Source organism: Phoenix dactylifera, chromosome 8 (genome assembly GCF_009389715.1).
Source record: "Phoenix dactylifera cultivar Barhee BC4 chromosome 8, palm_55x_up_171113_PBpolish2nd_filt_p, whole genome shotgun sequence".
Classification (NCBI taxonomy): domain Eukaryota; kingdom Viridiplantae; phylum Streptophyta; class Magnoliopsida; order Arecales; family Arecaceae; genus Phoenix; species Phoenix dactylifera.
In genome coordinates, this window is record NC_052399.1 from 18,913,665 (window position 1) to 18,940,067 (window position 26,403).

The window sequence follows — 26,403 nt, forward strand, 5'->3', positions numbered from 1 at the left end:
CTTAAATGAGCATCAATTGGGTATATAATTTTTTTTAAAAAATTTACTGATTCATCTTTTTCTTTAACTATTTATATATTATTTATTTAAATTTTTTGTGACCAAACCTCCTGCATATAGTGGCTGCCTTCTAAACATTGAGAGACAGTTTATTGGGTATATTCGTACACGGCAAAGCAAAAAAAAAAAAAAAAACATTGAGAGACGGTACGAGTAGGATGAAGAACTTAAATGCAGCAAACTGTAAATTTAACAAAATCACTACACTGTTTCTTGTGTTAAAATGAAACAAGGTAAAAGTGGGAAATGCCTAGGTTTCTTCTTAAACAGCAGCATTACTACTTGATTCATTCTGAAGGGATAACAGACAGATTCAGAGCAAGTAAATCATATACCTAGAACCATGATATTTGGTGTAGCACATGTAAAGCCAGATCATCTGATGACTTGCACAGGAAACAGAATGCCATGAACAAAGAAGAAATATTTAGACTCTTGTGATGTAAAAAGGCCCCCTTTACAGCCAAAAAAAAGAACTCAGACAGTCTCACATTTATTTGGAATATGAAACAAAGAAAACAATAATACCCCCAGCTCTAATTGCACAGATATAATTAGTTATAGTCGAAACGGCCTCCTTCCCATTCTACCAGAACCAACTCCATTACAGAAAGGCAAACCACCACAACTTCTGGTGCCAATTGCTGCTTTTCCCTGTTAGTTCTACCAGTAATCCTGGCAAGAGCATTCACCATCTTTGAAATGATGATACCTATTAACATCTCTTATTATGATCTCCCTCTCCACAATCTTCGAAATAAACTTAATGGCGGCATGACAGTCCTCACAGACCCGTAGGTTTTTTGTCACCAGCAGCTGTGTCCCAGGAGGCGTGCTGATGAGCCCAAACGCAATGGCCAACCTCTCACTGTGGCTGCGGACCATGTTCTGCTTCTCATCATCCTCCACATCATGAAAGACCGACATTGTATCAGGAACATAGCCAGCTTCCTTCATAAGCCCTTCCAATATTTCAAGCTCTGCATATATTTCCTCTGATCTTGGATGAGATAAATCCCCCACAAGAAAAGCATGGACCGTGCCTTTGACCTCGATCCAGCTACAAGCTATGCTCTTCTTCAAGCCTCTATCAGTCATCAGCTTCCTTACCCTAGCAGCTTCCTCCCACTTCCCAGCTTGAGCATAAATATTGGATAAAAGCACGTAATTCCCCGCATCGTTGGGCTCTAATTCGATTAGCTTCTGCAATGCCAGCTCTCCCAATTCCACATTCCTATGGATCTTACAACCATTCAGCAAGGCACCCCAAACCCCAGAATCAGGTTTCATCGACATATCTTGAATAAGTTGGTACGCTTCATCCAAGTTACCTGAGTGGCCAAGGAGATCAATCATGCATGTGTAATGCTGCACCGTTGGCTCTATGGAGTACTCTTTCACCATCAGATTGAAGAACTGCCTCCCTTCTTCCATCAGACCTCCATGATTACAAGCCGATAGGACTCCGACGAAAGTTATGTGATCCGCCAGAACCTGCGCCTCCTCCCTCATCTTATCAAAGAGAGCAAGAGCTTCATCTGCATGACCATGCATCCCATACCCGCAGATCATAGCATTCCAAGAAACAGCCCTTTTCTCCACAAGCTGCTCGAAGAGAACCCGAGCAACTCCAACCCAACCACTCTTGGCGTACATATCAACAAGGGCAGTCTTCACCTTGTCCTGGGATTCGAACCCCCGCCTCCAACAAAACCCATGGATTTCCCTCCCTCTAGGCAGAGCAGCCGCATCAGCTGAAGCTGAGATCACGGTCACAAGAGTAGCGACGGTGGGCTGAAACCCTTTGGCGACCATATCACGACACAAAGAGAGCGCTTCCGACGGGTGTCCATTCTGGGAGTAGGCAGCGATCATGGAATTCCACAGCACAACATCTCTATCCGGAATCCTGTCGAACACGTCTCGCGCCTCATCAACACATCCACACTTCGCATACATGTCGATCAGGCCGGCACCCACAAAGACATCGGAATTCCATCGGGTGCGTATCACGAGGTCATGGATGTCTCTCCCCACCTCAAGAGCGGAGAGAGCTGAGCATGCCTTCAGAACGAACGGGAAGGTGAAGTTATCGGGCTCAAGCCCATGGTCGAGCATCTGGTAGTACAGCTTAAGAGCAACCTCATAAGGCCCATTCCATGCATACCCTCGGATGAGGACGTTCCAAAGGAATAGATTTCCTTTATGTATTCTATCAAACAGGTTATGTGCATCGGGTAGGGAGTTGCAAACCGAGTACAAATTGACCAGTTTGGTGGCCAAGACAGTATCAAAGCGGAGACCGGATAGGATGAGGCGGGCGTGAAGCTGCTTTCCGGGCTCGAGCGCTTTCCGGGTGACGAAGGATTGGAGGAGGGATGAATAGTTCCGGTAGTCCCGGGGGCTGGTATTATTGGGAATGGGATGGTTCTGAGGTAACCGGGTCTGAGAGAGAGCAGCAGCAGAGTGAGAACTCAGGAGCTTTCGGCCGCAAGGTTGTATGGAGCTTGAGATGGGGGGAATAAAGTGGGGGATTGGAAGCAAGTGAAAGATGGGTTGGATAGCAGGAAGAGAAGCTGATCTTCGTATTATTATGGAAGAGGGAAGCATGACATCGGATTTGAAAGATAGGCGGGAGGAGTGCTCATGGAAGGATTATCGCTAGGATAAGCGAGGAGAACGCCTCGACTGCATGAGTTTAAACTTGGAGGCAGCGTTTGGTTCTGTAACCCTGAAGAATAAAAAAAAAAGGTGCTTGGTTCGAACATTAGGAATAATGGAAACTTGGAATAAGAATAACTAGAGGCTCAACTATTCCAGCTTTCCCGACGGACGCTGTGGTGCTAGGCTTTGAATTCATGCATTTATCGAAATATTTTATTTGAAAAGTTAATGCCTGATTACATAATATCTTAAAAAATAATTTTTGTAAATTTAATATAAAAAATATAATTTTCAGAATGCTTTATGTTGGGTTGAGTTTTTATTTGTTTAGAAAAAGTATATAATATATTTATTATGTTTTTAATAAATTGTATAAATACCTATAAAATATAGCATATATAATTTTTAATAACTATTTTAAATATTTAGAAAAAATATATATTGGGTTGAATTTTTATAGTTCTAACAATTTTTAATAGTTAAACAGCTTTTTTATATTATGATGATCTTTAATTTATTAATATATTTTCTATTACAATTATCATATTTTTTTATACTGTCATAATTTTTAATAGTTTAACAATAATTATTAAAAATAGCTATTAAGACAATTACGATTTCTTAAGGGTATTTTTGGTAAAAAAGTTACCACAATTCTCACCTTAGGAAAAAGTTGGTTTTCCATATCCTATATGAATTTTTTTATAAAATTTAGAAAATTATTTTCACGAAAAAACTACTTTCACCTTTGAAATTTTCAGCCAAATATATATATATATATATATATATATATATATATATATATATATATATATATATATATATATATATTTATATTTATTGACTATACCTATTTCCCGTCTCTTTTTTCACATACCAAACAAGTCTATAATACGACTAAGGTGATTGATGAGACTTTATGCACCACTGCTTGCAAAATTGAGGCGTTGGATAACCAGGAATCAAAGCGAGCAAGTAAGGAAACCCGTGTCTCTTGCTTAAAATGGTAAGGAACGTACCATCTAAAGTAAAGTTCGGTGGCATTGAGGAGTTATGATGCATATCAAAATCTCTTTTGAACTTGTTACCATGGTGATGGTGGCTGGGCCATGCGGCTTGACGTAGATCATCAAACTCATCACATCATCCCAAAACCATACATGCATTGAAGAAAACTTTATTCCTGAATGCCAATAAAGCATGTCATTTTTCATGCTTCATATATCAGTGCTCATGTATTGTTAAGTAGGTTCAGGGTTATATCCCAATCGATGACCATATCCATATATGTTCAATGATTCGTCGTTGCTATAGGTAATTTTGATTCATTCGTTCTATATTTTTCAGTAATACAAGTTCATGGTTATTTTATGTTGCATATCAAAAGGTTTGGACTTGATGCTATTCATGGGATCGAAATCTAAAGTGATTTGGGTTCATACACTTTCCATCTAAGATTAAGCGCTTTGGCGTTGCAATATTGCAGCCATACGATGAGGATCTCTCACACTCCTATCAAGCACAAGCATTTCCAACCATAGAGAGACTTTCAGGTGGTCGGTGCTGTTTATAATTTCCTCCCTGGAATCCACCATTTTCATTGAAAGGAAGTTGCTATCAAACTGCAATGATTGGCCAACCAAGAGAAGCTTCCTCACTTGTAGGAGAAGCCCCTTACTAAAGAACAATTTGAGCATAACATGATAGCAGCGATCAAAGTAGACACAATAATTTCTATTTGGATCTATTTTTGCATCCGAATATGGATAGAAATTTGAGCATCCAACTAAAATCTGTATCCGTATATATATCCATCAACAAAAAATGAATATAAATATGGATAAACCACTACCTGATATGTATCGAAATATCCAATTTTATTTATAACCCTATTTAATTTTATATAGCACTTATAAATTTTTAACTTCATTGACCACATTAATATACTATTAACTTGATTGGCCATCCACTTAGTAATATTTTTGATTCTATGGTCATAATATTTAATTATTTGATTTATATTCATGTTTATATCCATATTTCTAATATTCAATTTGCATCTATATATGTTTAAAACAAATATAGATATAAATTTTTATATCTAACTAATATCCATATCTATATCGATATTCAGCAAATAAAACAAATATGGACATAGATATACTGGTATTCCATCCAATTTCCGTCCTACATGATGGAAGTAAAGCTACCAAAAGTTGCATCCATGTGGAAGCTTTCTCCACGGAATGGAGACAGAAAAGCATGATCAAGAACCAAGATGAGTTTCGTCATAACCAAGCTCTTTCTTTTCCTCAGAAAATCGGCCAAGAAATTTTACATTCTATAACCGTGACTTGTAGGTTAATTTGCAGTCATGTTATGTACTCATAGAGCATGCTTTTTCATGTGTTAATATTTGATGAATACTTTGAAGATATAAATAAACAACAAAAATCTGTGACTTTGAGGTTTCCCTCCGTCCCCTACTTAGCTCAAAGATTGAAAATGTTCGCAATTCTCCTGCACTTCTTCTGGAGGGTCAAAGGCTGGCTCTGGAGTTGCAACAAGAAGCAGCCAGATAATAGTCACCAGAGTAGCCTGATCCACGGATAAACAGGGGGGAAAGCCATCTTCATGAGCGCATAAAATAAAATACCATTCACTTGGCATATCCATTTGTGTTGCTTGTTGAAATCTTGATCAAGAAGCCCAGTCCCAATTCAGATTCACAGTCATTTGTGATTGCTCTGTCTTTGTAACAACAACTCTTAGCCAGATATAGCTCCAGATGCTGAGTCGAAGACTTTCTTTAAAATCCAATCTGATTAGCTTGTATGTAGCAAATTGAGAATAATGGTAGATGCTGAAATTTTGTTCCTAATTTTGCCAAACATTTCTGTATGGGAACATAAAATCTAGTAAAAAAAATTCTGCGAGAGCTATTTTTCGAGATAGACTTTATATTAAAAAAGTTATATAATTATATTTCTACACTTTATATAAAAGACTATATAATTATTTTTTTAGGTATAAACATCATACCAAATATTTGTTTACTATTCTGCATATTTATGTAAATTGGCAGCACCAATGAGATCTCAGTAGTGTGACCATTTGATCGCCTTTTTTCTGAATTAAATTCAACAATCTCAGCACTCAAATTAGTATTTAAATACACGAGTAAACTGGTTCATTTTCAGTCAGACGCACACTAGCAGAAGGTAAAACAACAGCAGACCGCTTACAAATCAATTTCTCCTGCTTCTTTTTTCATATATGTCCTCCAAGAAATGTAATGAAACTGGTATTCAAAAGCATAGCTGCAGGATTTCCAAGATGTCAAAGAAACTAAAGCAGACCTAGAGAACACTATATTTGAAGTCTTCTTAGGTTCAATTTCACGCAGCATTTTGGATATTGAAGATTTGTTTGCCTTGTGTTTCATGTCATAATATTCCAAATTGGTTGCAAACGAGCCGGCTTTTGGTGAATTGGTCTATTAGAATCATTTATTTGTGCATCATCAGCGAGTATAACGTTCAAGAACAAAGTGAGATTAATTGTTCCCCGGTGTCCGATTCCATTAAATTAACTGCTCCCAGAATTCTAAGTTGTCTCATGGGTTGTTGAAGAGGAATGCATCAATCCATAATAGAGCATTTGGTCCCCGGTATTCTCCACCTTGACCCACTTGTAACCAACATTGTTTAATGGCGCAAACTTCGACTGACTTCTTCTATACAATTCAGCAGCATTCTTGCTGCTGGGCTCAACTTTGCCTCCAATCTCCTCAAGCTTGAATACTTCAAACCCAATTGTTTGGTAAGTACGAGCATCCCATTCATCTTCATTCCAATCCATCCTTCTCACAACCTGCAATAGTTTCACCTGATGCTTTCACTGTATGTAATTCATCAAATACTATTCCAGCAATGGCAGTCAGTTTTGGATTAACATCAGCAATCGAAGTTGGAGAACGTTGGAGAAAGTTGGGTTCTTGTGAAAGGATTTAATAGATGAATCTGACAAAAATGGATGTCTGCAGTCAGCAGGAGCCATTAGAAGGACCGCTTATCCACTTATTCTGGCATTCTGGCGACTGGGAATCCAGCATATATCTTCTTGTCTGAAAGACAAGAAATTTCGTGCCGTGTGTGCCTTCCTTGCAAGGCACCATTAGCATTGGGAGCAGAAGTTTGTGGGAATGGGGGGCGGATTAGTGGGAGTTGGTGAGGAAGTTTTTCCAATGCAGCATATCTCCATGACATGCAGATAGAGCCATATATAGAATATCAGTCTGTTTAGTCTTTCCATAATGGATTCAAGCATGTCTTCTGAAAGTGTGGACCAAGAACCCATTAAAATTTCTGGAGAAGAAAATGGATTAACAAAAAAGATTAGCGGATAACAATTTCATGAAGTTCGAATAGTACTGATAAGCATAGGAAAGGAATGAGTTGGATAGAAACTACGAGCTTGTTTGGTTTGAGGGAGTTAAGCTCTGGAATGGAAATAGGAATGAATGTCTCTCATTCCTGGTTGGAGGGAGTTTCATTTTCATTTCTGACTTTGAGGGAAATAGGAATACTCCAATTCTCCAAAATTCAATTTGGACTCTCTTCTAGCATTCACTGATTTTGATTCTAGCAATGAACCAAATATGTCGAAGATTATGGTCATTCTGATTTTCATTCCAACCTATTCAAATTCCAACTTCGGCCGTGAAGCAAATGCATCCTAAAAGAAGTTGGAATTGAATATCATGTACTCACAGACAAACTAGAAAGAAAATACTCACAGCAAATACATTACTTCTGATGAAACTAGGTGTTATTTCATATCTAGTTGCATGTAACATGGTGAGCCCTATGTTTCATATCGAGTTGTATGAAGGGTTCAGTTTTTTATTTTTTTTTCCAGAAAACATCCTGAACGCCAATAATAAATAAGCAAAGCTTCAAGTATACGAAGCAGATAGGATAAGTTGCAAGCAAAGTTGCTCATCCTGTAGACCGAGGTAAAATAGAATCCTTATGCACTCCTTTCATCAAAACAAAGGCTTCGTATTTTCTCCATGTCCTAAAATATATTATGTGCCACGCTCTCACTAGAATAACAAAAAAAACTATTAATCTACATGTTCATGCACTAATATATGATGACCTACAAGCCATCAGCATCCTCCACATGACAGCATGTTGGTGATTCAGCGTGATGTATATAAGGAATACATGTAAGACATATAAGTTGGCTGAATATCATCACAGAAACATGTATCTTAATACAGTACAACCATAAATAGTCTAGGACCACATCTTTTTGGTTAGAAAATAAAAATATCCAGTACATACCATATCACGCTTTAAAATAACCAAAGAGACTAGAGAACATTATGAATCCAATGTATTAAAGAATGCAAGGTTTTACATTTCAGATCACTTTCACTAGGCAACTTGAAACTTCCCGTTTGATCTATATAAAACTTAGGATTCGTGTGGTCAACGAGAAAATAAAAAAATACTTCTTGTTTGGTTGGAGTTTTCAAAGGAGATGAAAAAGTAGTATTTCTATGGGAATAAAATTTTCATGTTTCACGAGAAAGAAAAACTCATATGAGACATGAAAAAGCTGCTTCCTCCCTAGTTGGAATTGGAATTTTTTTTTCCAAAAGTATATTAAGCTATCAAAATTCATGAATAAGATTTTTTCCTTTCTTAAAAGTATAATAGATATTTTATATAATTTTTTCTAAAAAAAAGTATATGTTAAATTAAATATAAGCCACTTTAGGACGTACTATTTTTCTATAATCAACCAAACATGCTAAAACCATTTTTTGAAGCATCATATTTTCAGAAATTATCTTCCTAGAAAAAAACATATGGGCCCTTAATGTCATAAAATCTAAGCTGCAATGAGATCCTCAAGCCAACTCATTTGCATTGCCTTGGTTATCCTAAGTTTGGGCCAGACTTAGGACAGAGCAACGCGAGCCGAGAAAAATTAGGCTAAGCCAAGGCAAAGGCGCCCAGAATCTTAATCGAGTCATAGACAACCGCTTGATCAACCCGCCACAACCCAATCTGCAATCCATATTCCTTCACAGGCACAGGCACAGGCACAGGCACGGGCACCGCGCGGTGAACTGAAATCAGGTATTGACTCATACGTTTGCGAACTGACGGACCGTCTGATCTCCATCGGACGCTGTTCATCCACGTTGAGATCACCGCGTCCAGAGATATCGTAGCGTGGGCCCCACGCGTTACTCGCCGTCTGTATAAACTGATCCAGCTCTCCCCGCTGTGAAGTAGAGCGAAAGAAAGAGGGAGAGAGGGCAAAGAAAGAACGGGGAAAAGAAGGAATCGAGAATAAAAGAGGGAAAGGGTGAGGGAAGAGGGGGAGAAGATGCATTGCCTTTGTTGGTTCTACCGCTCCCATCTCGCCTCTCCTCCGTTCCTTTCTTTTCCTCTCCTTCTTCTTCCCTTGGCGTCTCCAAGGTCTCGTCTCCTCTTGCGATGCGCCGCTGGAGGAGAGCGGCTCCCCCCACCGCTGTCAGTCGCCGGCCGCCGCCGAGGAGTCCATGTCCTCTGTCGCAGGAGAAGATAAGTTGAAAGATACCTCTTTTTCGTTCTTCGGTTCTCGTTCTTGTCGAGTCTGAAATCATGATTCTTGAGTCGAGATTTCTTCGTTTCTTGATTCGATTAGAAAGATAAAGAGTTTTATTTAATGCTTTGCTATTCTTTAATCTTCTCAGACTTCATAACCTTTTTTCACACATGCGTAACTGTTTTGCTCAAACCCCTCGTTCTGTCTTCGTTTCTTGGTTTTCTTTATTGGACTGATCGTGTGGGCAGACTCGTTGGATTGACATTTTGATTTTTTTTTTAGATTTAGTTCTTGTTTTCTCGTTCTTTCTATAATGTTTGAATCGGGATGGAGGGGAGTTGTTAATGTTTGTAAAATCTTTGATTAATGGATGATGAAAGCTCGGCCTTTATCCAGTGTGTAAGCACCGTGGTCGCCTCTGAGATGAGTTGCTCGTTTGGTATGCACATGACTCATTTTTCTTGAACACCTCCTTCTTTCTTAATTTCGTGTTCTCTTGATTGAGTTGATAATTTGTGCAGACTTTTCTGGTCTGATCTTTTCATCATGTTCGAACTGGGATGGAGATAATTGTTAAGATTGTGGAGATTATAGGTCTGCACTTATATCAGCCGGCTGGACTTCTTGTGCTATTATCTAGAAGTCATCTGTTGATTTTCCCTTTTATCAATTGTCTGATGCATTTTACTGGAATATGGCTATCAATGCTCCTTTTAGCAGCTTTTTTCAGACAATCTTATTGTGACCTTCCGTGTAGCTAATTGCTATGCATGCTTTTTCCATAGGATGAGAACAGGGTGCTAATTTTTTCCTAAGCGTCCTGCTTATTTTTCAGGATTTAGTCACTTTGAAAAGAAAGAATCAGATTTTCATTATGGGGTTGTGCAGGTTCGAGAAGATGCCGAATCAATTGCCTTTTATGGTGGTGAGGTAACTGAATTACAATTGTTGCTGGAGCATTTAAGAAGGGCTTTTGAATATTTAAGTGTCTGTTCTTCTTTGCATCAAATTAATTTCATAACTGTTCTTTCTTTACAGCACTGTATGATACTCATGTCTTGTAGCTTAGTCCATTTTATAAGCATTTTTTTTCTTTTTTTTTTCTTTCAAAAAAATATTGAAGCCATTTATATGGACCACTTGACTAAGTATAAACCTCCAGGTAGAACCATTATAAATTTGAAAAAGTACACTGTTCAAACACATTTGCACAATCAGGGTATAGTTGGGACAAACAGTTTGAAAACAACAGGTTACTGAGATGATAAGTTATTATTTGACTGTGACAATGAACTTTAGAGTTTAGTGACGGAAGTGATTGTTGAATAAGAAAGGTCATTAATCTGGTAAACTTAAGTTCTTGGAGAACGAGATAGGTCTGTGAAATTAACACCACCACACATCTGTGTTGCCTAGGTCTTGTGGATGCACTTCTTTGTTCCTGGGAAGATGCATGTAAAATTCAATAGCCCATTATTATGAGCTTGTTTGTCTTTAAATAACCATAAACATACTACTAGGTCCATTAGATAGACCCTCCCAGTTGGTCTCTTCGAGAGTGGGGCATTACAATGGCATCATTCCTGCCCGATACTTGTCTTTGGTGATGGCCCTTTCTTCTCTGTGAATTCCACCATGGACATAAAGAACGACAGCCACCATTATAACTTCTCATGATTATGTGGATTGGTTGTCATAAAGTCTGTGATGTTGTTATGCTTGCCACAATTAGTCTAGGTTGAAGAGTCAAATTTAAATCTACATGTTTGAATTGCTAAGTCATGTTTTGAAATACAATATATTCTATGTGGATGGTTGATTTATGAAGTTCTTCAACTAATATTGTATTTTGTGTACATATTTTTAATATAAACATTTATATGAAAAAATTACTTGACAAAGAATGTATCTGTTGAATGCTTGCATGTTTGGTGCTTGCTGTGATTTCATGTGATGCATCAAGTATTAGTCAACAAATTGATCAACATCATAGCTGTAGTGAAAAGAAATTTTTGTCTGTAAATTTCAATAGTAAAAAATATTAGGGAATACATTATTGGTAAAATTTTTAATGAAACAATTTTGCTTGAAATCAGCACAAGATTAAAGAATTATGGACAACATAATGCTGGTTCATCAAATGCCCAAAACTTCAGAGGAGCGATTCATATGTAATTTTTGAGTGAATTATAATCCTACATACAATTTGACACGGGAGGCTTCAAGGCTCTTAATTTTGTGGTCGTAGGTTCAAGCCTATGGTTGGGTGCCAATTATTTAGTCGTTATATTTAGTTAATGGTGAACTTTCTTTTTGTTGTTTTAATTAGAGTTATTAGAGTCATAATAGGATTGGGTGATCCCATGTTGCAAGGGGGAAGAATAGGAAAGGATTCTTATTGTACTACTTATAAAGACATGCCCCCCCCCCCCCCCCCCCCCCCCCCCCGGGTTCCTACCTGGGGTGTCGATTGAGTTGTTGAATTAGCGAACAATTTTCTTTGAAATTATTTTTTTGTTTCTCTCTATTCTCTCTCTCCTTTCTTTTGATAGATTCCTAGGATTGTGAATGGGCGTGTGAGAGCTGTATCCTTGGAGTGGCTGTCCAAGGTGGTGATTCGGCCTTGGGAAGAGAGAGGGATCTATCTCTCCTCCAACAACTGTTCATATCTGTTGGGAGCCAACCGGTCAATGGTTTCATCCGTGTTACAATTTGGGCTCTGCCATCTCATATCATACATGCCATAGTGGGGTTTCTATCTTGCCACAATTGGTTCTGTTGGCATCCTTTTCGTTCTTCTAATTTCAAGCTGAGTCCAACACCTCCCGGCATCACAATTGGTTGAGTTCTTTTTCTCTTTTTTATTTGCATTGGAAGCATTTGTAGAAATAGTGTGGGTTTAAGTCCATTGCAGAAGTATGCATGCGAAGAAACAGGACGGAATTCGTAAAACTCTAACTTTGCAACATCTTGACTATAATTATTGATACAGTTGAATTAGACAAGTGATAGTTTTTGGTAATGTGTGTGCATATATAAAGTGATTTGTGCAGTTTATGTCAAGAGAATATAGGACATGCTGAGGACCATAATTTAATTGCCTATAAGATTTTAAGTGGAAATTAGAAAAGTTCAAGAACTACATTGAAAATATCCATGTGTTAAGACACCACATGATTGTCCATGGATGCACCTCATGCTTATTGTATGGCCAAGCCACCTCATGCTTCTTTAGATGAACTGCCGCCTTATGATTTATTGGATCCCACCTCATGCTTAGAACTGCCACCCCATACTTATTTTTAAATTGCAACCTCATGCTTCTTTGGTTAACCTGTCACCTTGTTTTATTATTAAGCTGCTGCCACCTTCTTGAATTCCCCACCTTAGATTTATTAATAAGCTTCCACATCATGTTGTTTTCTTTAAAATTCCACCTAATGCTTACAAGGAAGCTATGCATAGGAGGGTGCTGCCCTCCTACCATTTTGCAACACCAGAAAAATTACAGCAACTCTAAAAGGGAATGAACTGGTGAGGGGAAAGAAGATGGTAAAGGAAATGATCATGAAGTTAGGCCAAAAACCTATAGTGCACGTATACCTGCATAGCTTCCAATCCATTTTGCAAATGATTATTTATTGTTACACTAATTCAGGAATTCTGTGTTTACTTATTGTTCAAAATCAGTTCCGAGACCCTATTCCCATTGGAGTTTGAATCATTTTACAGACATTGAATTTATTAAAATCAGATTTTTATTATAAATGATCATAACTTGGAAGATTTTCTTAGATCTCTTATAAACTTCTGTGGCAATTAACTTTGGAAACTTGGTCCTTGTGTTTTGAATGATTTAGTAACACTTGCATTTATTGTACAGCAGCTATGTTTCCCTAATCAAACTTACAGGGGCCAGTCAAGTGTTATTAAATTATATATTATTATCAGAAGTGCTTTAACAATTATGTTTCTTAATAATGAAAGATCTCATATTCCGTGGGTTGAATTAAATCTTCTTTGTCTGTCAGTAAAACCCTAACAGTGGTTTAATAGTTGGGTTTGGCGAACCCCTGACCAGCAGGTACAATGGTTGTTTATCGGTGAGCCCTAGCTAGTATGTACAATAGTTAGCATCAGTGAAGCCTTGACCACTGGGTACAATAGTTGGTCTAAGTGAATCCTTAGCTAATGGGCATATCGATCAGTGAACCCATGACCACTGGGTATCATAGTTGGTTATTGACTAGTTGATGTTGAAATGATTATCATAAGCATTAAAAGTTTCAGTATATTCAAGTATTTTTCAGTATATCCTAATATTTTCAAAAATCACTGCTTTCAAAATGATACTATTCAAGGTACCTTATCTATATTGCACTAAGTGTTAAGTGTACTCTAATGTTTTCAAAATGAACGATGTTGTCAAATACTCTTATTTCTATAACTTTCATAAGACATCTTTTCATAATTGTTCAAGTATCAATAGACATTGATTCTTATTGCTTCCATGATTTTATCTTTTCTTAATTTTATATTGTTCATTATGTTTGGCTACTTATTGAGCTGCGTACCTCAGCACCTATTTATTATATTTCAGACTGAGAAACTGTCTTGTTGTTGCAGAAGTTGTTATATTAGTATTGAGATGAGAGTGTGCATTGTAATATACCTATATTTAGAGATGTAACATGTTTCTATCTAATGAACTATGTTGTATAGTATGAGATGATGGAAGGAACAATCAAGTGCTATTAAATTAAATGTTATTATCAGGAGTGCTTTAACAACTATGTCCTTAATAATGAAAGATCTCATATTCTGTGGATTGAATTAAAACTTCATGTCAGTCAATGAACCCCTAACAATGGTTATAATAGTTGGTTTAAGTGAACGCCTGACTAGCAGATACAATATTTATTTATTGATGAGCCCTAGCTAGAATGTATAGTAGTTAGCATCAGTGAAGCCCTAACCAGTGGGCACAACAATCGGTCTAAGTGAGTCCTTAGCTATGGGCATATCGATCAGTGAACCCATGATCAATGTGTATAATAGTCAGTTATTGACTAGTTGATATTGAAATGATTATCATAAGCATTTAAAGTTTCAGTATATTCAAGTATTTTTCAGTGTTTCCCAATATTTTCAAAAGGCACTGCTTTCAAAATAATGCTATTCAATGTGCCTATCTATCTTGCACTAATTGTTAAGTGTATTCTAATGTTTTCAAAATGAACGATATTGGGAAATATACTTATTTCGATAACTTTCATATGACATCTTTTCATAATTGTTCGAGTATCAATAGACGTTGATTTATATGACATTTAATGTTTCACATAAATAATTGAATTTTGAAGTCTAATCACAGAAAATATGTTGTATTGCTCTTGGAAACATGTTTTCTGTAACATGAGACCTAGAGAAGTTAAGATTTGAGGATTCTGGTTGGACTGTTTCATGGCTTTATAAATATTGATAATTGGATATATGATAAAACCATGGGCAAAGAATGAGATAAAAAATGTTTTCTTAACTCCATTCTCAAAAGTGATTGTGACATGATGATGCATAATCTAAAGGTTGGTAATAAATTTGATGCCATTATTTAATTAATGGATTTGGATTCTCCACATAGATAGTCTCATTCATATTGTCTTGATCGAAGAAAGGATGATTCTTTGACACATACTTACATCATGATCACTCCCAAATTTATTACTGTGATCTCAATTTCATGTTGAATGGAACACCATCTCAAGTTTCCTTTGTTTGCTAAAACTTGATCCTAACCACATATTTTTGGAGAAACTTCGCTCTGATCATGCTAGAATATATGCTTACAACTCCAAAATTTCTTTGCCGATTGATGGAGATTCATATTTGGCTTCTTTTAGAATTATTTATCTAGGTCTGAATGGAATTTCACATAGTATAGGCATACGAGGATGCATTGATGTTGTTCCTTGACATGAATTGGGCAGCTGACATGAAGCCTATATGGTGAGACCATCATATGCTTAATGCCCACCTTCTTGTGATATATGATGGATCAACAGGGAGAAGCAATGGAAGTAACCCAGAATGTGGTTGGTAAAGGTTACTTTTATTAGTCTTCTAGTGTGTGTTGAGTTGGGTGCTAGGAGCTATCCAATCTCAAAGAATTTGACCTGGCAGTGATCTGCCTTAATACTGGATTTTCACAAGAAAACTAAAGACTTCACCTCATGCACCTATTATTCCTTATTATTATATAATATAAATTATACTTTGTTTAAGGATTTTGGCCATATAAAGCATTGCCAACATTATTGCTATTCCTTTCCACCAAATTGATGCATGTAATACGTGTTGGAGGGGACACAGTAAATGAAAGCATGAATCATGCAGCAAAAATTCCTTGAATTAGGAACAGGTAGTGGTCTTGAGAAATTCTTCTGATGTTGTGAAATGCAAGGAGAAACACATGGGAACCATTGGGAACTGTTTTTCCAGATTTTTTTTAATTCTCGGATGAGTAGCTACATTTCCTATGTCTGCTCACATTTCTTGCATGCTTATTACAACAACTCTCTTACAACCTAAATTTGGCATGACTGAGGTGATCAAGTTTCGAAAACATGTCTTCATGAAATGCTAGTGGAATTGGGTGAAGTGTTTTCGGCTAACTATCTCTCCACTTCTTTTAGTTGATAGATTGTTCTTCAAGTCCTCTAAATCTTTGATCAATTTAATTCATCCTTTGTTCTCTCATCATCATATTTGATTAATAACTTTTCTCTTTGTGGATATGAAATGTGTAATTTTGCTCTATATCAAGTTGGTGCTGCCAAAAGGGGCTAGATATGATTAACAGTAAATAAAATAAACATACTGGAATGGAATTGTTTAAGGGTGACATATCAATCAAAGAGAATGGGATATGTCACTTCTAACAAAGTTATTTCATTAATCAGATAATATTTATATATTGCAGAAAACTGAAACTAATTCACGAAAATTGAAATTGGGAGAATTCGTAGAGTTTCAAATGAAGAAAGAACCATTGATATATTTTAGCGTGATGCAAAACATATTCTAGGCTTTTAATTACCTAAAGTTCGTCTCTGTGGCCCTTAAAGTTAGCTACTAATTAACTGTTTAGATTTCATTGTCCTGAACCAAGTCAGACCTTATACTGTTTCCTAGGTATGACATATGGAGGTAGTCCATTGTAAATGGGGTACTTGTCAGGCCATAGAAATTGAGTGCTCAAGACCATCGTACACAATTTTGTTGAAGGCTTTGATTCGTTTGGACTATGTCTTTATTATGTTGGCCACTCTCCCTCTTCCTTGCCATGGGCATTATTCACAGCAATACCACCGATACACATCTAATTTCTGTTGACAATCTCTCTGCCTTGTGCTGAGGTGTGCAGAGAGGATTGGGGGTTGAATGTGTGAATTTGATCCTCTGTTTTTGTCATCCAAATAATAAATATGACATCTGCGCTTGGTAGAACCGACTTATGTTAATTGATCAAATATGAGAAACCATTCATGTTATTAGAAAAATGAAGCTTCTACAAGATTTCGATATGAAATTGCATTTAGTCTGCACTCAGATTTATTGCTCATAAGCATTCCTTGGGTTGAGGACAGGCTAAATGTGAACAGCAATAAAGTTATTGTTAGAATAGGTGAGTTTAGGTGATCCTCTGCATGGATTTGGATCTAAATGTGTAAAAATTTGTATATGTTCAGTTACATTCTTATATGATTCCGACATATATGATTGATATTCATATTTGAGCAAATATGGAAAGAGGGCTGAATATATCTAATTCTTATTTAAATCCTGCTGGTGCTGCCTAGAATCATTGGAATCAGGTCTTGACTTTGAGAAATGATATCCCATGTAGCCTTGATTTTCCTGAATAGCAGGAAATATTAATAAGTAGATGTACTGCTGGAGGCTTGCTGGTTATTGACAGTAATTACGTTATCCAAAATGCATTGTGTAAAGAAAATATATGCCTGCTAAAATGATCTAAGATGCATATCTGTTGGCATCATCCACTCTTCTGTTATTTCTGAATTACCAATTGATATTAGAAAATAATGTCCTTTCATTAGCAAGTTTTTCATTTTACATTCACTAAATTTTTGGGGGGGGGGGGGGGGGGGGGGGCGGGTAGAAGACTTGAAAATTGGAATCAAAAGAAAATATGGGAAAACAATTCTTAAAATTTTGGCATTTTTGTATGGTCTGTACAACCAATATTGTTTCCATGTTAAATCCACTTATCTGTTATGCAACATGCATTTGCAAACTTGCATGCTTCTAAAGTAGGGTGCATTCTTGTATACCTAATCCTAATTCTCGTTATATAGCAAGTATTTACAGCCAATACGGTCATACATTTATGTTATCTTCACTGAAGATCTACACACTTATATGGCCTTTCCAGTAAACATTAATTCTGGGAAAATTTGACAACGTATAGAGGATTAGTTTAGTTTCATAAGGTAATTTTTTGCAAAATAGTGATATCTAGTGTCAACTCTTAAATTATTCTTATATGTTTAACACAATATTCTAGAGGAGATTTTTATAGGTAATGTTATGTAGGATTCCTGCTCTCTGCCTTTTTCTCAAGCGTTGAGGTCAGAAGATGAATCTGATAAGCCTAAGAAGTCCACAGTCGATGGTCTGATCCCCATGCTCAAGGTTGTTTGGGTTGGAGACGTCTTGTGTTGTTTCAATGGTCTGGATTCCATATATGAATGGTCAGTTGTACTTTCTCTTGGTGAGCAATGGCGCTTGCATTTGCTCTTCTGTTACTCTCAAAGCCAAAACTGGTTTTATTGGATGAGTGCACAAGATGATACCAATGTGGTGTGTTGTGATAGTCAACCTTCTTTTACTCTTGAATAGTTGGGTTCTTGTAGGTTCCTTTATTAGTCATGTAAGTTAAAACTACCAATGACACATTTTAAATTTTTCAGGTGAGAGACATCAATGGGCCATGCATTGAATTTTAAAAAAACAACAAAAAGAAAAATGAAAAGTAGAAAATTTAGGGCCTATTTGGTATTGTTGTCATTTTCTATTTTTGTTTTCAAAAACTCAAGAAGAAAATTGAACTAAACTGAACAAATATGTATGATGGAACCTTTCTGTTTTTTAAAATTGTTTGCGAAACCTTTAGAGCTTTTGGTATCAAAGTTTTGGTGTTTTTTTTTTTTTGGTAAATCGGCGGCTCACACCTGGCGAGTATGAAAACAACCAACAAAATCAAAAAGCAAAATACTGCGCAAAGGCATGGGCACAGCCTCGTGGTCTAGCTAGAAAAAACTTTCCGAGTGATGAGCCGCGAAGGAAGCAACTCAGTCTGCAGCATTGTTCGCCTTCCGATATACGTGCGTGGCCTGATGAGAATCAGTCTCCCCCAGTGCTCTGCGAATATCATGGACCAGCGGCCGATCCTCGACTGAGCACCTCCATCTCCGGTTTCACTCAATCACCGTGGTCGAATTTCCCTCGAGGAGGATGCGACCCGCACCTAGTACCTACCTCGCATAGGAGACACCTTCTCAGGCCGTCCGAAGCTCATCGGTCGCTACTAATGAGTCAAAAATTCTTCGCCTACCTGCCGCCACAAGTCTGGCATCGGGATTCCTGATGACAAATTTCACACCTTCGCAACTTCCGTCCTCTACTATGCTTCCATCGAAGTTCACCTTGAGATAGCCAGGGAGTAGGGGCACCCAGGATACCAATATCGTCCTGGACGCTGCAAGAGTAGAATGGGGGCTCCAGATGTTCCTGACCAACCTAGTTGTTGAAGCTTCAATGGTGCCGGTGATCTTCGCCGCATGCCGTAGAGCTTGGTCCGCCACCACCCTCGGGTGGGGGCTATCGCCATCGAAAACTCGTGTATTCCTATCCAACCAGCAATGATAGGCCAGATAGGCATCACGAGTCCTCCTCTCCTCTCGTTCGGACCCCCGAACTGAGGCCTCCAAATGCCGTAGGAACTCCTCGGTGGACGCCCACGTCTGTCCCTGGTCAGGCTGAGCTGAGGCACATCTCCATATCTGACTGGCTCTCAGGCACTCAAAAAGAACATGGTGAATGGACTCCTCCATTGCTTGACAGGCTCTACATCCGACAGGAATCCTCACTCCCCGCCTCACCAACACTCCACTGGTAGGTAAACATCCCCAAGTCACCTTCCACAGGAACAAGGCCACTCGGGGGTGAATGTGCATCCTCCATATCTAGCTGCAAACTATTTGTCGCACTGAGGGCCCTCTGCCTACCCACGAGAGGTCCCGGGCTCCCATAGTCGTCCTTCTAGTCCGACTCCACACCCTCCTATCTGCTATCTCTCCCTCTGGGATCGGCAGAGCTAGAACACGCTCGCAAGGTGCTCCTCGAGTACTTGCCGGATGAGGCCCTCGTCCCACCTCTGCTCCTCCTGGGCAAATAGGGCGCATGCTTTGCACCCCTCCAACCAGCCATGGTCAATCACGGTGGGCCAGCCCTGCAATGCTACCTCAGATAGCATGGTAGAAGTTTTGTGCAGATGCTATCTTCAACACCAATGTCCCCATGGTATTTTATAAATTTGTAGAGAAACAAAAACAGAAAACCACAAAATACCAGGCGTGCTCATAGCTTGTTTATTGGCCATGTAGAAATTCTGATCTTTTAGTAGGAAACCCTCGGCGATTTTACGGGTATAGAAAAATGTCGCCAGAGAAGCCTCAACTTACCGTTGATCTTCTACCGCCATTTTCTGTGTCAGGACTGATATCGACAACTTCCCATTTCTACTTTTTTATTTTTCAGGACCATGCCATGGATTAGCAGAGAAGCCTCAACTTACCAGTCATTCATGGCACGATGATATGAGATGGTCTATATGGTGCTATAAATGTCTTGGATTGATGTATATCTAGCGCCGAACAGCATTCCCATATAGTGTTGCTAAACCCAAGGTAGGATGGAATAGGAGCACACACGATGCCTTTTTTTGCAAGTGCCAAGTGCGTCCACCTTCTTGTTGGATTGTTCGCAACTGTCTTCTATGTGCATACGCATGGTGGTGCTAATACCGAGTTACTTCAATCCAAGGCAGTTGGATGATGCATGTAAAAGTTGGAGAACGGACATATGAAGTTTCTCATTTTCTCAAAAAAGAAAAGGTAAAAGCAAAATGTTTGTTCCCTTTTTTTTTCTCTCCCTCCCTGGATTATCTCTTCAAATGGTTTTCTTGGTGGCTGTCAAGGAACCATAAAGTCATATAAATAGTGCAATTCAGATTTAGCATTTGGTTGTGGTTCTGTACTATTGGAGGATATACTTATTTGCTGAATAAGGGTGTCGGCATTCGATTGGAGGAACAAGTGTAGGGAGTTGGTGTGGAGAATAAGATATATTTAATACGCATTAGATTTCGAGATGATTTCAGTTTTACTGTAAGGATCAATTTTTTTTTTCTTACCTTTTTATGTGCTCAAAGAGTGGATAAGGGCAAATGGTATGAGTTGGAGGCAATCTATTCTACCGAAATGGTAAAATATAGTTTAGTTATACTTCATCGATTCGCTCGTATCCCTGCATGGCAAGGATATCCCTCATTTTTAAGAGATATCCACCTACCTATTTTGTAACCAAACAGGCTCTAAGGAGCATTCAACCGATGTAATAGCAGATGTGATGCATACTTGCTTCAAGTACTTCGTTCCAAGTCCTCCAACTCGCTTGAATGGTGGTGATACATCAGCAATCTCGTGCAAGCGTCTTGTTTGTCAAAAGGATTCATGGCTTCTCCATCAAGTAATGTGGGCTCGTCTAAACAACAGAAATCTGAGCCTTTCTCGTTTGGCAAGCGAGGGTCTCATGGGTGGTGGTGATCTATCAAATTTGATTAAATCCTTTTTATTATTTATGTAACCTGATAAACAATCTGAATTTGTCGATGAATTAGAATAACTGAATGGGATATATTTTATTCGAGAAGTAGGCGTATGGCAGCGGCGGTTGTAGGGGTGGGTGGCAGTGGGATTTAATAGTAGAAACAGATGACCATGCCATCACAATCATTTATTCATCATCCTCTTATCTCTAATATCAATCTCTCCATTAGGAATTGAGGCAAACTCCTATGAAATCTCAGCAAGAAACCACAACCAGACCTTAAGCCCGGTCTCGTATATGAACAGAAAGTTGGATGGGGACTCTAGAACCAATTTAGACCTGGTTTTCTAATTTCATTCATTTAGAGGTGGTGCTTGTTTTTTCTTTTTTTTGTGGTACACGGGCTCCTCACACTGTACCTACATGAGTACAACCAAGGAAGGGCGGTGCTTGTTTTTGGGAGCAATTTCACCTGCACCTTCTGAAAAAAAATCTTCATCAAGCCTCATTCTGTTATTGTTGCCTAGATTATTATATCGTTATCGAAGCTTGCGTTTGCTTGTATGAATTCATCACACTCTTTCAGGTTGACCTGACAAAGAATCCAGTGATGAGCATGGTCAGCATAATCTGATATACCTTACTAACCAATGTAAGATACGAACACTCACCTTAAATTTTCAAAGGTGTCCGTGATGAAACTAAGCTAATATGCTGTGGGATTCATTGCATAGGTTGCAGAAGGTTACCACATATCTTTGAAGAAACTTCGCTCCGATCATGCTAGCATAAATGCTTAAAACTCCAGAATTTCTTTGCCGATTGATGGAGATTTCGTATTTGGCTTCTTTTAGAATTATTTATCTAGATCTGAATGGAATCTCATATAGAATAGGCATCACGAGGATGCGTCGATGCTGTTCCTTGACATGAATTGGACAGCTGACATGAAGCCCATATGGTGAGACCATTATATATATACTTACTCCCCACCTGCTTGGGATATGAAGGATCAAGAGGGAGAAGCAATGGAAGTAACCAGGAATGCGATTGGCAAAGGCTACTTCTATTTAGTCTTCTAGTGTGGGTTGAGTTGGGAGCTAGGAGCTATCCATTGACCTGGCAGTGATCCGCCCTTAATACTGCACTTTCACGAGAAAACTAAATACTTCACCTCATGCACCTATTATTCCTTATTATTATATGATATAAATTACACTTTATTTAAGGCTTTTGGCCATATAAAGCATTGCCGGCATCATTCCTATTCCTTTCCACCCAATTGATGCATGTAATACGTTTGGGAGGTGACACAGTAACTGAAAGCATGAATCGTGCAGCAAAAACTCGAATTATGAACAGGTAGTGGTCTCTTCTGATGTTGTGAAATGCAAGGAGAAACACAAGGGAACCATTGGGAACTATTTTTCCAGATTTTTTTTAAAAAAAAAATTCTTGAAAGAGTAGCTGCATTTCCTGTGTCTGCTCATATTTCGTGCATGCTTATTACAACAACTCTCTTACAACCTAAATTTGGCATGACTGAGGTGAACAAGTTTCCAAAACATGTCTTCATGAAATGCTGGTGGAATTGGGTAGTGTTTTCTGCTAACTATCTCTCCACTTCTTTTAGTTGATAGATTGTTCTTCAAGTCCTCTAAGTCTTTGATCAATTTAATTCATCCTTTGTTCTCTCATCATCATATTTGATTAATAACTATTCTCTTTGTGGATATGACATGGGTAATTTTGCTCTATATCAAGTTGGTGATGCCAAAATGGGCTAGATATGATAAACAGTAAATAAAATAAACATACTGGAATGGACTTGTTTAAGGTTGACATATCAATCAAACAGAATGAGATATGTCGCTTCTAACAAAATTATTTCATTAATCAGATAATATTTATATATTTCAGATAACTGAAACTAATTCACGAAAATTGAAATTGGGAGAATTCGTAGAGTTTCAAATGAAGGAAAGAACCATCGATATATTTTAGTGTGATGCAAAACATATTCTAGGCTTTTAATTACCTAAAGTTCGTCTCTGTGGCCCTTTAAGTTAGCTAGTAATTAACTGTTTAGATTTCATTGTCCTGAACCAAGTCCGACCTTATACTGTTTGGTATGTAAGACGTGGAGGTAGTCCATAGCAAATATGGGGTACTTGTCAGGACAGAGAAATTAAGTGCTCAAGACCACCGTATACAATTTTGTTGAAGGCTTTGATCCGTTTGGAGTATGTCTTTATTATGTTGGTCACTCTCCCTCTTCCTTGCCACGAGCATTATTCACAACAATACCTCATAAACACATCAAATTTTTGTTGATAAGCTCTCTGCCTTGTGCTGAGGTGTGCTGAAAGGATTAGGGGTTGAATGTGTGAATTTGATCCTCTGTTTTTGTCATCCAAATAATAAATATGACATCTGCGCTTGGTAGAACCGACTTATGTTAATCGATCAAATATGAGAAACCATTCTTGTTATTAGAAAAATGAAGCTTCTACAAGATTTTGATATGAAATTGCATTTAGTCTGCACTCAGATTTATTGCTCATAAGCATTCTTTGGGTTGAGGACAGGCTAAATGTGAACAGCAATAAAGTTGTTGTTAGAATAGGTTAGTTTAGGTGATCCTCTGCATGGATTTGGATCTAAATGTGCAAAAAATTTATATTTGTTCAGTTACATTCTTGTATAATTCCGACGTATGATTGATATTCATATTTGAGCAAATATGGAAATAGTTTGAATATATCTAATTTTTATTTAAATCCTGCTGGTGCTGCCTAGAATCATTGGAATCAGGTCTTGACTTTGAGAAATGATATCCCATTTAGCCATGATTTTCCTGAATAGCAGGAAATATTATTAAGTAGACGTACTGTTGGAGGCTTGCAGGTTATCGACAGTAATTACGTTACCCAAAATGCATTGTGTAAAGAAAACATATGCCTGCTAAAATGATCTAAGATGCATATCTGTGGCGTAATCCACTCTTCTGTTATTTCTGAATTACCAATTGACATTAGAAAATAATGTCCTTTCATAGCAAGGTTTTCATTTTACATTCACTAAATAGGGAGGGACCCTTAAACTTTGATAATATATAGAAGACTTGCAAACTGGAATCAAAAGAAAATATGGGGAAACAATTCTGAAATTTTAGGCATTTTTGTATGGTCTGTACAACCAACATTGTTTCCATGTTAAATCCACTTATCTGTTTTGCAAAATGCATTTGCAGGGTGCATTCCTGTACCTAATCCTAATTCTCGTTATATAACAAGTATTTACAGCCAATATGGTCATACATTTATATTATCTTCAGTGAAGATCCACACACACTTAAATGGCCTTTCCAGTAAACATTCATTCTGGAAAAAATTGACAACGTATAGAGGATTATTTTAGTGTCATAAGGTAATTATTTGCAAAATAGTGATTTCTAGAGTCAACTCTTGAATTAGTATTATATGTTTAACACAATATTCTAGAGGAGCTTTTCATAGGTAATGTTTTGTTTGATTCCTGCTCTTTGCTTTCTGTTCTCAAGTGTAGAGGTAAGAAGATGAATCTGATAAGCCTAAGAAGTCCGCAGTCGATTATCTGATCCCCGCGCTCAAGGTTGTTGGGGTTGGAGACGTCTTGTGTTGTTTCAGTATCGTCTATCTCTAATATGAATATCTTCATTAGGATTTGAGGCAAACTCCCATTACATCTCAGAAAGAAACCAAAACCAAACCCTAAACCATAAAAACAAAAAGTTGGATGGAAACACTACATTATTATGATAGTTTAAAAGAGAGATTAGGAAGGTAACATTTCAGGCTAGCTGATTCATCCAGAACCAATTTAGACCTGGTTTTCCAAACTCATTTATTTAGAAGCAATATTTGTTTTTGGGAGCAATTTCACTTACACCTCCTGAAAATAATCTTTATCAAGCCTCATTCTGTTATTGTTGCCTAGATTATATCGTTATCAGAGCTTGATTCTCAGCTGGAAGCATCTGTGTTCAGAGAAGTTGCTTGATTCTCATATCAAACTTTAGAAAAACCTCACAATATTGGCACTGCACGTTGAGAGATGCTGATCTATCCTATAAAAAATGACTCGTATTAGGATAAAGAGCTTATATAGTTGTACACTGAAGATACAAAGATTCTTTAAATCACTGATAAGATTGTTCAGCTTGTTGAATAGTTTAACAGGTCTACTTACAGACCATTATCTTTTGTAAAAAAAATTTATTCCTCTTTTAGGTTTTTCTTTCTTGCAATTCCTTTATAAATAGTTTCTGTAAACTCTCTCTTTCTAATAAAGGTTGGGTGGCTTTGCCTCCGTCTTCATAAAAAAAGAAATAAAAAATTCAAAGCTTGTGTTTGCTTGTATGAATTGGTCACACTCTTTTAGGTTGGCCTGACAAAGAATCCAGTGATGCAGTGTCGAAATTAAAAAGCGATGAACATGGTCAACATCATCTGATATACCTTACTAATCAATGTAGGATATGAACACTCACCTTAAACTTTCAAAGGTTTCCGTGATGAAACTTGGCTAACATGCTGTGAGATTCATTGCATACGTTGTAGAATGTTTGGAATGAAAGGATGTTACTGACTCAATTAAAAAATGATCATGCAATCCTAGAGATTAGAGACTAGCATATTCTTTGTGAGATGTGCATTTAATATACACTTGAATTGAATGATAAATGAAAGTCAACAAATTTAAGATATAATTGTGAAAACTTATAATTATCTTGCATGTCATGTTAAATGTAAATAAAATGCTCTCCTGTTAAGTGAATTTCAATATCAGGTAAATCGTAATTGTTTTTACTTCTGATCCTGAGCTTCTGTGTTCAATGATTTTCAGGTTTAAATCAACAAAATCAATGATCATAAAACAATTAATCCTATCTGGGTGCTATTATCACAAGGATCTTCTTATTGGTGATGAAGAGGAAATAATAAGTGACGGCCGATTTTTTGATCTCTGCAGGATGTACTGCGAGAATGTAATGGCTGTATCTCTCTGTACATCAAAAGAAAAAGAAAGAAGAAGACTAAAATGAGTATATATTCATGAAGGTATTATTCAAATTCATTTAGGTTCTTCTGAACCTGACTTCTCTTCAAAAAAATG

The 26,403-nt window shown here is 37.5% G+C and overlaps 2 protein-coding genes across 10 annotated transcripts; one reads left to right on the forward strand and one right to left on the reverse strand.

The window, feature by feature from the left end:
• Positions 1-469: 469 nt before the first annotated feature.
• Positions 470-2,885, reverse strand: LOC103702979 (pentatricopeptide repeat-containing protein At4g21065). Its single transcript, XM_008785653.4, has one exon. It carries the CDS (start codon positions 2,668-2,670, stop codon positions 724-726), a length of 1,947 nt encoding a protein of 648 aa, XP_008783875.2. The 5' UTR covers positions 2,671-2,885; the 3' UTR covers positions 470-723.
• A 6,172-nt stretch (positions 2,886-9,057) lies between these two features.
• Positions 9,058-26,250, forward strand: LOC103702981 (ABC transporter D family member 2, chloroplastic-like). 9 transcript variants are annotated; one of them, XM_008785655.3, is made up of 4 exons: positions 9,058-9,772; positions 9,855-9,927; positions 10,169-10,263; positions 17,950-18,404. In XM_008785655.3, the coding sequence occupies exons 2-4, from the start codon at positions 9,894-9,896 to the stop codon at positions 18,253-18,255; spliced, it is 435 nt and encodes a 144-aa protein (XP_008783877.2). In that variant the 5' UTR covers positions 9,058-9,772; positions 9,855-9,893; the 3' UTR covers positions 18,256-18,404. The 9 variants fall into 9 exon arrangements, 3 of the variants coding, with proteins under 3 accessions (XP_008783877.2, XP_017697293.2, XP_026658763.2); XR_003384851.2 differs by adding an exon at positions 15,275-15,425 and having other exon boundaries at positions 9,058-10,263; positions 17,978-18,334; XR_003384850.2 differs by having other exon boundaries at positions 9,058-9,927; positions 17,978-18,334.
• The last annotated feature ends 153 nt before the right edge of the window (positions 26,251-26,403 follow it).